This window comes from Octodon degus, unplaced genomic scaffold, assembly GCF_000260255.1.
Source record: "Octodon degus isolate 3935 unplaced genomic scaffold, OctDeg1.0 scaffold00008, whole genome shotgun sequence".
In the NCBI taxonomy this organism is placed as follows: domain Eukaryota; kingdom Metazoa; phylum Chordata; class Mammalia; order Rodentia; family Octodontidae; genus Octodon; species Octodon degus.
Window position 1 is genome coordinate 12,179,931 of NW_004524584.1, and position 14,524 is coordinate 12,194,454.

A 14,524-nucleotide genomic window follows, 5' to 3' on the forward strand; every position below is an offset into this window, starting at 1 on the left:
CAAATCTGAGGCACGGGGGACCCACTGGAGATGCACAGTGATCTAGGCCAACTTCTTAGGCCACTCCCAAAAGAAAATACTATATACATTCTGCTTTGCCTCACAACATTCAAATCCCCCTCCATACCCAGCTAGAAACCCCAATCATTAATGGTTTTAACAGAAGCCTCCAAGAAACAAGACAAAGGACTCCAGGTCAAGATGAGGGTCGTTTTCCAAAGTGCAGTCTCCGTGTACTTGCTCCTTGACCTCCAGGACCTCTAGGGCCTGCATAAGTCCATGACACAAGGCACAGCAGGGAGACTGCAGAACACTGCTCTCGAGATGACATGGCTGCACAAGTTGTAGGCCAGGCTCCGCTGAAGACAGAGAGGACAAGGCAAGGGAGACCCTGGAGAGGGCCAGGACTGCTTGTTACGCAAAAGCAAAGTAGCACAGCTGGGCTCCAGGAGCTGTGAGGAATGAGTTCTGCTGCTGACCCAGGCGGGGCACACTAGGGTCTAGCGCACGGGATTAATCCAAGGGATATGTCTTGGTCCAGTGTTCCAGGAGAATGTGGCAAAAGTGCAGAATGATACCACAAATCAGTAAGTACTTCTGCTGCGCACTGAACCCTTCACATTTAACACCTGAAAACAACACTGGCAGCCTCACTAAGCAGGGAGCACTTCCTATGTGGAGTCCTCATCCCCAAGAAGGCTGTTCCCACAGAGCCCATCTGCCTAGGATACTCCACGGACAAGTGCTCTCTGCACACCTCCACTCTGACAGCAAGTGGAAGGTACCAAGGAAGGAGGGGTGGTTTCTCCAGCAAACATTCTCAACTCCCCACTTGAGTTTGCTTCCATAACTGAGAAGCAGGATCTGAGTTATACACCCACAGTGCTCAGATGCGGAGGCTGACTTTATTCACAGACTGCCCAAAACCACCAGCTGCAAAGAACAGGGATGCATACTGGCAGACGCATGCCCTCACACGGCATTCGCCCAGGGACTGCCCTGGAACATTCTAACCAAGAGGCGAAAGCCAGATGCCATTCTGGGCAACCCCTCACCCACGCCCCACCCACCCACCCACCAGGGGCTGAAGCCTCATGAGCATGGAATTCCAAGGACAAGGTACAGCCCTGGTTTTTCTATCCATGGGCTCTTGGAGTCACATCCTTGACCTGAGATAGGCAAAGTTCAGACCCAGCCCATGTTCCATCAGGCTGTTGGTCATCCTAAAGGTTTGAAAAAATAAAAATAAAAAAGGGAAGAAGGTTCCAAGCCAAGTTCACACAAGACAATCAGGCTTCATGCTCACCTATATTCTGTACATTAAAAAATGTAGTCAAAGACCCACTCGGCCTGATGTCTAACAAGCACATCATGCAAATGGCATGACCTTTTCCAAGGCTCCTACTTTGTCTTCTGACTTATAGACTATAGAGGCGACTGGTGTTCTCACGCAGAGCAGCCAAGGTGCGGGACAGCGGTTCCTCTTTGACTCTGGCAATCTCTCGAACCGTGTGCAAGGCCAGGCCAGGGTGAGCATACTGGCAAAGGCTTTTGGGAACCTGGAAGACATCAAGAGTACAGAATACTGCTGTCTTCTGCACACAACTGGACATAGAACTCCCTCCCAGCCCTTCCCCAGCAAGGACCTCTGGGACTTTCCTGTAGAGACCCCTTTACCTGCAGGTGCAGGGAGAGTCCTAGTAGGGGGCTCTGGGTGAGCAGGGTCCCACGCTTCTGTGAACTGCCCTCTACAGGGCAGGGCTTTGCACTGCCTGGAAGAGAGTGGTTACCCTTCAGCTTCTCTGCCCCCTGGACTTTAGCTTCTGCAGAGCAATAACAAGGAAACATCTGCATGGCCAGGGTGGGACCTGGAAGTCACTGGGATGCTAGGGCTCTGACCACCCACCTCCCACCCTCTCTTGGTGCCTCATCGTGGCCTAAAGACAGCCCTACCTGGCGCGGGAGGAAGTAGGGAGCATCAGTCTCCACAATGATTCTCTCCAGGGGGATCTGTTTCACAGCATCCCAGGCCTCCAGACTGAAGACTATGTCAGCACTGCAGTGAAGCCCACAGACATGTTCGGGAAGTACTTCAGCAGGGGCTCAATGACCGGGTAGCTGCCGGTGAAGCAGTGCCTGCGAAGAGAGCACCAGAGTGTGTTTGCCCAGTCCTCTTGCAGCAACTGTAGTGGCTCCAGGCCTCCTGCCCTTTCTAATGAGTCACAGACACGAAGTAACTGCACCCAAGGGGGGCTCTCCACAGTAAGCAAAGAAGGAGCTGGAGCCCAAAGCAACCACAGGAGCGACAGGGAGTGACAGCAACCCCTCCCATGTCATATAGCACTGTATAGCCACTTGTAACAACACAGGCACAGCACTGCTTGTAGCAGGAAGAGAATTAAAAATTGACCCTTCTAAAGTTGTAACTGCAAGGCCCGGCCAGATCTCAGTGGATTACAGCACTAGCTTAGGCAGATGCAGGGACCACAGTTCGATCCCTAGCATGAGGTGCCAGCCTCACCCCTGCGGCGCGCTGAGCCAGCAACTGAGACTGGGCATGAAGGCAGATGCCTGTCATCCCAGCTCTTGGGAGGCTGAAAACAGGAGGATCACTATGAGTCCGATCTGTGTAGTGAGACCCTGTAGACCCTGTACTAAAATTCAAAACATAAAGTTGTAACTGCAGCATAAAATATTATGCTTATGTATTTATTTTTTTCAGGCACTTTTTTTTGGGTGGGGTGTCCTTCTGAGACACGATTTCACTATGAAGTCCACTCTGGCCTTGAACTTGTAATTCAGACTATCCTCAAATCCCAACAATCCTCCTGCCTCAGCCTCCCAAAAGTGCTGGGATTACAGGTGTGTATCACTATACCCAGCTTTTTTCTATTGCAAACTTTTTTTTGGTACCAGAAATCAAACTCAGGACTTTGCATTTGCCAGGCAGGTACTGTGCCACTGAGCTACATCTCTGGGGCCCACACTCAGCTTTCCTAAGACAGGGTCTCGCTATGTAGCCCAGACTGGCCTTGAACTCATGGGGATCCTTTGGTCTCAGCCTCCTAACTGCTGGGATTACGAGTGTACACCACCATACCCAGCATGCCTATTTAGTCCAAACTAGTACACATAAAAAATGAAAATACTAAGGATGTAGCTCAGTGACAGAGTGCTTGTCTAGTATATAAGGCCCTGGTTTCCTCCCTCAGCACCACAAAAAAAGACAATGGACTAAGGGACTTTCTTCTCTATGTAACTGCCGCTCATGCTCTTTGCACCCTACACTACAGCTCACCCATCTGGGAGCACAAGGCCTCCATCAGCCTCAACGCCACTGTGGCCATCCTCACCCAGGGCTGCCTGTCACATGGCACTACGCAAGCCCACGAAGCAGAGCGCCTGTGCCCAGCCCTGCTGCATGCTGTGTTCTCTGCTTGGCCCCCTGGAAGGCAGCAGCATAGAGGCTACAGCTCCATCTCCACAATTTTCATGAACCCCTCCTGCCCACTGTTTACAAGTCACCTCTGTGTCACCTCCCAGTCTCTTCTAGGGAGAATAAACATCTACACCTAGCTGTCAGCCTACATCCTATACACGGAAGCCACAAATGACCTCACTGTCCCGGGCATCCCGAGCCAAGCCAATCCCCAGCACACATACAGGCAACCCATGGTATTCACCAAATGGCTTTGGAACCCCATGTGTTGTCAGACAAAACACATCCTGCACTTTAACTGTGAAAAAAGAGCGTTTTTTTTTTTTTGTTTGTTTGTTTGTTTTAATGTATTTAGTACCAGGTCTCACTACACAGATCAGACTTGTAGTGATTCTCCTGTTTTCTGCCTCGCAAGGGCTAGGATTATAGGCATGTACCCAGTCTCAACTGCTGTCTCAGTGAGCCCTGGGGGTGGGGCTGGCACAGCACGCCTGGGATTGAACCCCAGTGCCTGTGTCTGCCTAAACAGGCACTTTAATCTGCTATCTGACTGGCCCTAGCAGCATTCAATTGAAAAAAAAAAAAAAGGGAGAGAAAGTCTTTCTGAGATACCCTGAATGTTCTGTGTGTTAAGCCACTGGACCCAAAAGGACCAACAGTCCTCACTCTAAGAACTGAAAGCCCCTTTTTGTGCACTGGTGACTCAGGGTGTCTGCTAAAGCCAGATGCCACATAGAACAGCAGGTAGGACAAGTCTCATATTGATCAACTCTGCTGTTTAAAAAAGGTGCTCAAGACGTGAAATGGGCCCAGATTTCCCTCACTGCAGGGAACAGACCGCTGAAGACACAGCTTAGCACTGCTCCCCTCATCGCTGCTCCTCCTCAGCCAGCTGTTCTGACCATCATCTGCCACTGAGACTGCAACTGCCTACCTATGGATCTTGTAGTCAAAGGGCACACACTTCTTCATGATGCGCAGCAGATCCTCATCAGCTTCTCGGCAGTGAATAACCAGAGGCTTCTTCAGAGACACGGCCAACTGCAGCTGCCTCTCAAATACCTGGGAGGAGACAATGAGACACCACCACATGGTCAGGGCCACTTCAGGAGGAAGTCCCTGCTAGCACCTCACTGCATCCAATCTCCTACACAACTTAAAATGACACCACGGAACTGTGACAGTTGCTGTCTACCTGACACTTTCCAGAGTGGGGTGTGCTCAGAGCCCTGGGGCTGTCAGCTAATCTGCAGTCCCAGCAGGGCCACACAGCAGCAGCAGCAGCAGTGAGGGCAGCAACCTGAGTGCCAGGAGGCGGGAGGGCCAGCACAGGGCACCTGCCCCTATCTCACTGTTCCCCTTGTTACCTTGCGTGTTCTGGCACAGGCCTGGCACTTTCTCTGTGCAAGAGCTGCGCCATACACTCCTCCAATACAATGCCCAGTGCTCAGAAGACATCAAATATGTGTCAAAAAAGAAACATTACTTATTTTTTACAACTTTTTTTTTTATTCAGTCCAAACTGGATATCCTTCAAGGTCAATGTGAACAGATCTATTTCATTCTTTTTAATTATAACCAATTTAAAGTCTTCCTTAGTAAACTACACTTATTTTTAATATAAATCAAAAATTAGAGCTAAGCAAGGCATGGTGGCACATCCTTGTAATCCCAGCAATTAGGGAGGCTGAGTCAGAAGGATCACTAGTTTGGGTCTTACCTGCACAACTTAGCAAGATTCTATCTCAAAATTAAAGAAAGAAAGAAACATTCAAAAGGACTGGAAGAACATCGCTGGGGTCAATGCCCAGTTCCATGGGGTGTTTTTTCTTCTATCAAGATTAGAAAAATAGTACTTTGTTAAGAGCAAATTACCTCATCTAAAACAGTATTCTCCTGAGCAGCTTTTCAACTATAGAATGTAAGCATGTTAGCAAGAAACAATAAAGTACATATGATAGTAAAGCAATATCCACTTGAGGACATTTATAAACTAATGCAGGTTGTTTGACATTTTGACAGAGACCAGCCAATACCAATTCTGTCATGCCACCTATTTGCTCTGTGACTTCAACTGAAAAGAGGATCACAGACATGCCAGTAGTGGAATGCTAGGGAAAATCTTTAGATGGAGCCAGACCCCACCAGGTGCATCTACTACCTCTTCACCTGCCCCTCCTTTGACCCCCTACCAAGGCAAGAAGTTTATTTCTCTTGTTTTTTGAGGCACAGTCTCATTATGCAGTTCAGACTGGCCTCCAGCTAGCTCACTTTGTAGACCAGGCTGGTCTCGAACTTGCAACAACACTCCTGCCTCAGCTTCCCAAGGGATTATAGGGATTATAGGGGTGCACCAGTTTGTCCAGCAAGAAGTTTCAAGAGACCCCAATTGTTGCCACTAAAAAGATATTCTTCAGAATAGTCAGGAGCTAGGCTTAGTGGCACACACCTTTAATCCCAGCACCTGGGAAGTTGAGGTAGGAGAATCACTGTGAATTTGAAGCCAGCCTTAGCTACATAGTGAATTCCAGGCCAATATGAACTACATAGTGAGACCCTATTGTCAGTAAACATACATACAAATAATAGCCAAACAAACTATTATAGCCTTAGGGCAAAATATTATACAGCTATATAAAAAGCAGTTTTCAAAGTATAGGTAATAGGAAAATATGTGCAACATTAAGAACTAGCAGAACTACTACTTTTTAAATTTCTTAGTTTCTTCTTCTTCTTCTTCTTTTTTTTTTTTTTTTTGGTGGAACCAGGGATTGAACTCAGGCCCTTATGCTTGCCAGGGAAGCGCTTATTACACTGAGCCATCTCCCCAGCCCCTCTTCTTGTTTTACAGGGCAAGGACACATGTATCTCAGTGAGAGAGCATGTGCCCAGCATGCCTGAGGCCCTAGGTTCCATCCACACTCATAAGACATACTTCTATGATTTAATGGCAGGTGATTGTAAGACAAGCTACCAACTATCCCTTCTGAGTTTCCAATGAACACTTCCATGAAATGTATTGTAGTTTGTAAAACACTTCCAAATTTCAAAATGTTAAGACCAGAGTTCTCTAGCATGCAGTCCTGTAGCTGCGTGCCGCTTCCCTCAGCACTTGTCTTGACTAGTAGACCTACATGCATGAACAGCAGGAGGCAGAGTTGCCACTCACCCAACACACTCTGGCTCCCCAGGGTTGTCCCCAGGTGATTACTGCATACTAATTGCTTCAGTAATAATTAATTCCAGGCAAACTGAGAGGCAGAGGCAGCAGGGTTCAGCCAGCAAGATGGGTAAGGACACTCCACTCTTCCTGGCTTTTGAATTGAGGGATTCTGATAATCATATTAACGGTGTGTGCAAGTTACATACACATGGAGTACCTGAGATTTAGTGCTTGGGATCTGTGAACACTGGCACAGACCTGTAATCCCAGCACTCAGGATGCTGAGGCAGGAGAACCTCTGAGTTCAAGGCCAGTCTGGGCTCCAAGGTGAGCTCAAGGCCAGTCTAAACTACATAGTAACACCCTGTATCCAAAAAAAAAAAAAAAGAAAAAAGAAAAAAATCTGTGAAGAAAAAAAGTTAACATGCCTTTTTCAAAGATAGCAGGATAGGGCCAGGGAAATGGCTCAGTGGAATAAGCGCTTCCCTGGCAAGCACAAGGACCTGAGTTCAATCCCTGGTTCCACCAAAAAAAAAAAAAAAAAAACACAAAGACAGCAGGATAACCACCCACTTTAACCCTAATATTTGTATTCTTTTCTTTTCCACTACTTTCTAATCCACCCAGAAAGATCAGGTAACAGAGCAAACTTTTTCTTTTTGGGGGGCTGGTGTTTGAACCCAGGGCCTTATGCATGTCTAACTCCTGAGCCAGGTCTCTAGCCTCTAACCTCTCTCAGAAGAGCCAGATCTGAACCCCTATCAAGGTGGCCAGACCTGCTTTCAAGGATACACCACACCATAGCACCCACCTCAAGCCTATGAATCACTGTGACTGAGGTAGAGGTGCCCCAGAACAGCTGCTATCTAGCACCATTCCCCTCCTCTGAGCACCGTATTTTAGACTTACAGCAAGAACTCTCTTCCTCTGTTCAGCCACTTAAAGTGATAATCCCACCTCAGCCTCCCTGGTTCTGGGGTTACAGGTGTGTACCACCAGGATCAGCTGCCACCAGTATTAACAAATGTTTTCCGGTTGTTCTCTCCTTTACATGTAGCTTTGTCTTTTACCCTCCCTACTGCCAGTAATTTATTTCCCCTGACTCATATATTCTACTCTCAAGTGCCATCACAGGCCAAATAGCTGGACTGCACTGATCACCTATGGCACTGCTTTGAGCCCAGCTTTCTAGATGGTATGGCCATCTGTTTCCACACCCAAACCTGAGACCCTCGTATCTCAGCAAAGAAAAAGGTACTGCAAAATACCAAGAAGGATTAAGTGAGTATATGCTGACAGAACTGAGAGTTTGCCTGAAATATCCCTCTTCCCACACGCTCCTGGCCTGTACCACAAAAAAATAAATAAATAAATAAAATTTTTAAAAAATTGGGAAAACAGGTATAAAAATATTTGTCTTGCTCTCCTAAGTATCAATTTCTTCTCCTGCGTTCAGGCTGAGTTATTTTACTATCAGATTTGGAATCTAATAGATTAACACTTCAGGCCAGATCTGAGACAATGCCTAAAGGCAAGCTGGAAAGCAGCTTCCACAAAGCAGGGCCACTCCCTGGTTCCTAGGAAAAAGGAAAAAAAAAGCTAGCAGGGCCACACATGCCATCTCCCTGCTCAAGGCCCGCAGTTTGGGGTGCAGGCAACCATAGGACCCAGCACTCCATGACACTGCCCAGGAAAGCAAAAGGTCTCCCTATGCATGTTGCGGGGGCACCCAGGAGGGACGAAGAGAGGGGCCATCGTAGTCCTCCTCATTCCCTGTTAGAACCCTCTGAAATGCTGTTACCAGCACTATTACTCTGCTAAATACTCAAAAACACTGGGAGAGAAAAATATTAAGACAGCAATAGTCATCATCTCTGGATGAATGAGAATTATCTTCTTTAAACGTTTTTATAATTGTAAATATCCCATAATGGGAAAATGCAACTTAAAAAAAACCCAAAAAACCATGGGCCAAGGAGACAGCTCGGTGGTGTTCACTCCTGCCTAGCAAGCATAAGAACCCAGGTTCATCCTGGGTACCACATGCTGTGCCGGCCCCATGCTGAGCCAGTCACCAATGGGGCATGGTGGCTCACACCTGTAATGCTAGCACTGGGGAGGCTGAGACAGGAGGATCTCTACAAGTCTGAGCTGCATAGCAAGACCCTGTACCAAATTAATAAATAAAAAGGTGGGCCGGGCAGACGGCTCAGTAGAATAAGCGCTTGCCTGGCAAGCTCAAGGGCCTGAGTTCAATCCTTGGTTCCACCAAAAATAATTTTTTTTTAAAGTAAATAAATAAATAGGTTAAAAACAAAACAAAACAAAACAAAAAAAAACCACAAAGGCTCTTGCTTCCCAAGCAAGCAAGAAAGCACGTAAATGTCTCGACACTGATATTAGCCATGTCACAAAATGCCTCTTTCCCCTCTTAAATGCATCAGAATGGTGATTGGGTTGGCAGCATAGCTGAAGAGGTACAGGACTTGTGCATTCCTAGCACCACAGGGGAAAATGCTGAGAGGTAAGAAATAGCTCATAGCTTTGAAAGCATCTGACAAATGAAAAAGGAAAAAGCTCTGTCTAGATTGAAATTGTTTTGTTCCAAAGTAAAGAAAACCTTACAGTTAAGTTTCAACAACTGAAGGAGTAATTACAACTATAGCACACTACAGCAAGCCTTTGTTACCTTGTGTTGCTCTGGGACAGGCGTGGTGCACTTGTAAGAGTAATCCAGGCCCATTTCCCCAAAGGCCACAGCCTTAGGGTGCCTTAAGGCTTGCAAAAGATTTCGTTCTTGACTCTCACTATAGTACCGTGCAAAATGAGGGTGACAGCCAAAGGCCCCCCAAACCTGATCCTCTTTCAATAGCTCCTCCCACAGGCAATCTGTCAGTGTCCGAGGATCACAGAAGTCTGAGATGCAGCCCTGAAATTCCTTAGGGAAGGAGCTGCTATACATTCTCCTGAACTTTGTGAAGGTCCCTTTGAAAGACAGCTTCGAGTAGAGCATATCCAAGTGGCAATGAGTATCAATGAAGCCTCCCTCCAGGCTTGCCTCCCAGTGACTCCTTGGCAGGAAGGTAGATGTGTTCCTGTCCACCTGTCCTCCACTAGAACGAGGTGGTGTCTCCTCTCGGAATGTCCTTTTCTCCTTTGTCTCTTCTCCGGAACTTCTGGAGAAATTAAATGAGCGAGAATTCTTTGATCTGCCTTCATCTGAAGCCTTCAGGTCTCTGGAAGTGTTCTGGGCACCCACTGTGGGGCTAGGGGAATAGTCACATGAAAGGCTGCGGCTGCTCTTCCCAGTTTGTGCTGTGTCATGGCTGCTGCTGCACACAGAGCGGTAGCCTGGGGTCTTAGGGCTGCTGCTCCAGTAGCTGGCATAGTCACACCAAGGACTACTATACAAATGAGGAGGGTACATGACATAGTCAGTGGGAAAGGAAGAAGGCTCTGGAACTGCTGAGTATTTTAGCAAGACGGGCTCTTCCTGAGAGAATCTGACTGTGGAGACCTCATCCACATCAGACCAGTCACTTCCAGAAGAGGGGTGCTCCAGCACCACCTCCCTGTCTTTAAGCTGCAGAAAAGAAATGACAGTTTGTTAGTCTTCCCATGTGCAAACAACCCTCGTGCTTAGCATCATGGTGTGAGGATGGTCTGTTCCTTCTGGAGCCCAAGTGAGAGAATAATTCCCACTCCCACTGTGAGGGTCCAACAGGATGGACACTTAACCCAACTGTAGTGTTTGGAGATGGGGCCTTTGGGAGGTGGTTAGGTTAGAGAAAGTCATCAGGCTGAAGGCTCAGGATTGAACCTTGGTGGCTTTATAGGAAGATGGGGAGAGACTAGATGATATGACACCCAAGTAAGCTCACTGTCTCTTGCCATGAGATGCCCTGCGCTCCTCAGTTCTGCACCAGCGAGAAGGTCCGTGAGGACACAGGCACAGCCCCTTCACCCTGAATCAGAACTGTGAGCAAATGATACTGCTATTCGCAAAGGCATTGGCAGACATAAACCCTGGCTCATTTTCTGTGCAGTAGTGCATTTGCTCACCTTTCACCTGGTTGCTTTACAATCTCCACAGATTCCAAAAGTGGTACCTGCCAGGTTACAGCGCAAGGTGCAGCTGTGAACAGTCCTACCAGGCTTAAAGAAAGCTCCTGTGATCACTGGACTTGACCCCTAAAGGGGATGCTATGCCTGCATTCCTTTTTTTTTACTAGTCCCTCTGGAAAACAACTGCTCTGCAGAATGCAGTCCACACTGGGGATCTAAGGGAAAGCTGTGATGCCTAACAATGTTTCCAAAACACCCAACATGCAAAACTACAACTGCTGCCATTAATCTAAAATGTGCCCCCATGTGAACTATGCCTCCCCCCAGCTACAGAATGCAGAAGGAAAGCTGTGGCATCCTTCCTTCCCCTTGTACTCTCAGCTGTCTTCCTCCAAAAGCAGCCAGCCACATCAGACCCAGAAGTCATCTGCAGGTACAGGTGGGGGCTGAACTGTGGTGCAGCACCACTGTCACCCCCTCCCATCCAGCCTAGTCAGATGCCTGCATCCCTCAAGCCATAAGAGCCCCTACACAGGTCTCCCCAATCCACTTTCTCAACTTGAGAGCGCAACACTGAAAGCAAAACCAACTTCTAAGCCACTAACTAGCAAGAGGAGCAGGAACAGCCATGCCTTGCATCAAATCAACTGAAGACTTAACAGAAAATAAGCAGCACAAGGTCAGGAGCTTGTTTTTTCACTGAGATCTGGACAGTAACCACTCATAAATATCCACTTAATCTGTAGAACTAATGACAAATTCAGCTTCACATCATTACCAAGTGGGGAGCATTTTAAAAACATTTTTAAAAACCCATTCTACCCTGATACTGTGACCCAATGGCCCAGAGTGAGGCCAAGAAATCGGTCTAATTCTCCATGTAATTTTCTTCTCCATGTAACTTTGATGCAACCGTCTCAAACATACAGCCAGCACAGACAGACTCCAACCAAAGTCAACTTTACTCAGTCCATTTCTTGCTAATGACACTGTTTACACTTGTCAGTACCAGAAAGCTTAAGAGACCTTATAAAATTACTTTAATACTTTTTAAATGTACATAATAAAACAAAAATTCACTATGAAATACCATTACAATCAAACTGATAAGCCCCTTAAAACAGATCATGTGTTTCTGTTATATTCTCTAGACTAATTCTCCATACTTCCACATGTTGCAAAACGAAACATACTGATCACAATAACACTTTTTTTTTTTTTTTGGGGTAAATACTGCGAGTTGAACCCAAGGCCTTCACACTGGGCTACCTCCCCAGACCATTTTTATTTTGAGGCCACATTTAACCAAATTACTAAAATGCCCAAAATTGAGATTGCCTGGCCTCACTCTGCCTCCTGAGTGCTAGCTACGTTACAGATGTTCACTATCATCATATTCAGCTGCGACAACAAATATTGAAATGAATTATAAATTTCCCATTCTAAGTTCTCTGCTCTATATTTCTTTTTGCTATTGATTTTTTCCCCCTCTCTTTTGTACTAGGAAATCAAACCCAAAGCCTTGCCTAATCTAGGCAAATACTCTCAGAGAGTTATATCCCTACCACCCCAGGTACTTTCTATTTTTTGAGAAAGGGACTTATTAAGTTGCCTAGGGTGGCCTTTAACTTGCAATCTTCCTGCCTCAGCTCCCCGAGGAGCTGGGACTGTGTTAGCTACTGTATCACTTACCTCTTTAATAACAGAAATATCCAGTAAGAACCATTTCTAAAATGCAAAGCAAACACTGAGTTTATAGCTCTGTGTGAGAAGAGCCACTTAGCATGTAGGAGATTCTGGGTTTTATCCCTGGCGCGCGCACACACACACACACACACACACACACACATAATCATTTAAATTGCAGCATTTTAAAGTTTTATCTGAGGCCAGCTGTGGTAGTGCATTCCTGTAATCCCAGCACTTGGGAGGCTGAAGCAGAAGGATCACCAAGAGTTCAAGGCCAGCCTGGGCTACACAGTGAGTCCTAACTGCATAGCAAGACCCTGTCTCAAAAAAACAGAAACAAGTTTAACTTAACTTTTGAAGTTATGTGGTAGGTACCTGGGTATTCATTAACTACTATAGTCATGATTTTTTCCCCATTCATGTATTTGGTACAGGGTCTCACTATGCAGATCGGACTGGTGGTGGTCCTCCTGTTTTCAGCTTCCTCAGTGCTGAGATTGACCCAACTTGGTCACAGCTCAGTGCACCCAGCGGCGCACACATACTATAAGCTTGTTCAACTGAGATAACAACAAAACTGTAGCCTTGCCTTAGCTTGACAAGTTCTGATTTTTCCTGCTGAATTTTCCAATGAGACATACTGGAGTCACCACCACTCTCCTTTTATACCTGTACACCGGAAAGTCAAAGTGCGTCTCATACACACTAACACATAACATCTTTGTGATCCAGCTCTTATGTATCTACATTAAAACATACATAAGGAGCTGGGTATGGCGGTGGCGCACACCTATAATCCCAGCACTCAGGTGGCTAAGGCAGGAGGATGACAAGTTCAAGCCACTTGATGACTTAAAAAAAAAAAAAACCTGTCTCAAAATAAAAAAGAGCTGAGGTTGTAGCTCAATGTGAAGGCCCTCGGTTCAATTCCCAATACTGAAAATCAAGCAAGCAAACAAACAAAAACAATGAATACCAGCAAGGATCCAGAGGAAGAATGAACTCTCCTATGTTGTTGGTGGAAATGTAAACCAGTGCAACCATTTAGGGAAATCAGTAGGAGTTGTCCTCCTAATATTAACAAAAGAAATTCCATCTGACCCACCAACACCTCCCTTGGGCATATTCTCAAAAGAATTATAGGGCCAGCCAGGTAGCTCAGCAGATAAAAGAGCCTGGTCTGGGGTGCCGACCCCGCCCCCAGGACATGCTGAGACAGGGTGATTGAGACTGAGACTGGGCATGGTGGTGCACGTCTGTAATCTCAGCACTTGCAAGGCTGAAAAACAGGAAGGGTCAAACAAGTCCAATCTGTGTAGTGAGACCCTGTATTAAATACATTAAAAAAAAAAAAAAGAATTACGAAGAAATCATATTATAATGATAGGTGCATACCCATGTTTCTTAATAGTGCCACTCAAACAGCTAAGCCCTGGAAACAGATGCTTATCAACAGATGAGTGGATAAAGACAATGTGGTCTATACATGGGTTGGGATCTTAGCAATAATAAATGAAATCATGTCATTTGCAGGAAAATGGAACTTGAGACCACCATGCTAAGCAAAGTAAGCCAAACTCCAAAAGTTAAGTATCACATGTTTTCTCTTATATGACCTGCCTAAAATATAAAGTTTTTTTTTGAGGAACCAGGGATTGAACTCAGGCCAGCGTTTATTCTACTGGGCCATCTCCCCGACCCCATAAAGTTTAAATATCACATTGTTTTCCTTATGAGAAACCCAAAATATATATAAGGAGCAAAATAAAAGATACTAGGAAATAAGGAAATATTTTTCAAAAGGAAAGAGGAACAGGAGATGAAGAGACGAAGGAAGGGGAAACAGATTTTAAAACATTGATTTAAAAGAAAATAAATGGAAATAGAACTTTGGCAAATAGAGGGAAGAGTTGGAGGGAGTAGGAACAGGAGACTAAAAATAGAAGAGCTACTCTGCACACACACACACTTACCATAGTAAATGCAATCTTATGTACTGCAAGCAAATATTAGTTAAAAAACAATAGAGAATGAAAAGTTAAGACTCATAGAGATGAGAAAGGGGGCCAGGGAAAGGTGAGAAGGAAATGTCACGTGTGTGTACCAATTTCCCAAAACAAACATCACTATTCTATATTACAAACGTGTGTGTGTGTGTGTGTGTGTGT

At 45.9% G+C, this 14,524-nt stretch overlaps 1 protein-coding gene and 1 long non-coding RNA gene across 3 annotated transcripts in view; both read right to left on the reverse strand.

Annotated features, from left to right (window-relative positions):
- Positions 1-1,289: 1,289 nt before the first annotated feature.
- Positions 1,290-2,043, reverse strand: LOC111813732. Its single transcript, XR_002818903.1, has 3 exons — positions 1,954-2,043; positions 1,678-1,772; positions 1,290-1,559 (listed from the first exon to the last, which is right to left on the reverse strand). It is a non-coding gene; the product is annotated as an uncharacterized LOC111813732 (long non-coding RNA).
- The window catches only part of Tatdn2 (TatD DNase domain containing 2), a 21,952-nt gene continuing 9,467 nt past the window's right edge, over positions 2,040-14,524 (reverse strand). Inside the window, exons 4-6 of one of the 2 annotated variants that reach the window (XM_023705319.1) lie at positions 9,292-10,185; positions 4,374-4,501; positions 2,040-2,136 (exon numbers count right to left, since the gene is read on the reverse strand). In XM_023705319.1, the coding sequence (XP_023561087.1) occupies positions 2,046-2,136; positions 4,374-4,501; positions 9,292-10,185 (1,113 nt within the window). In that variant the 3' untranslated portion in view covers positions 2,040-2,045. The remainder of the gene's footprint in view (positions 2,137-4,373; positions 4,502-9,291; positions 10,186-14,524) is intronic. The other variant, XM_023705323.1, reaches the window with a different exon arrangement.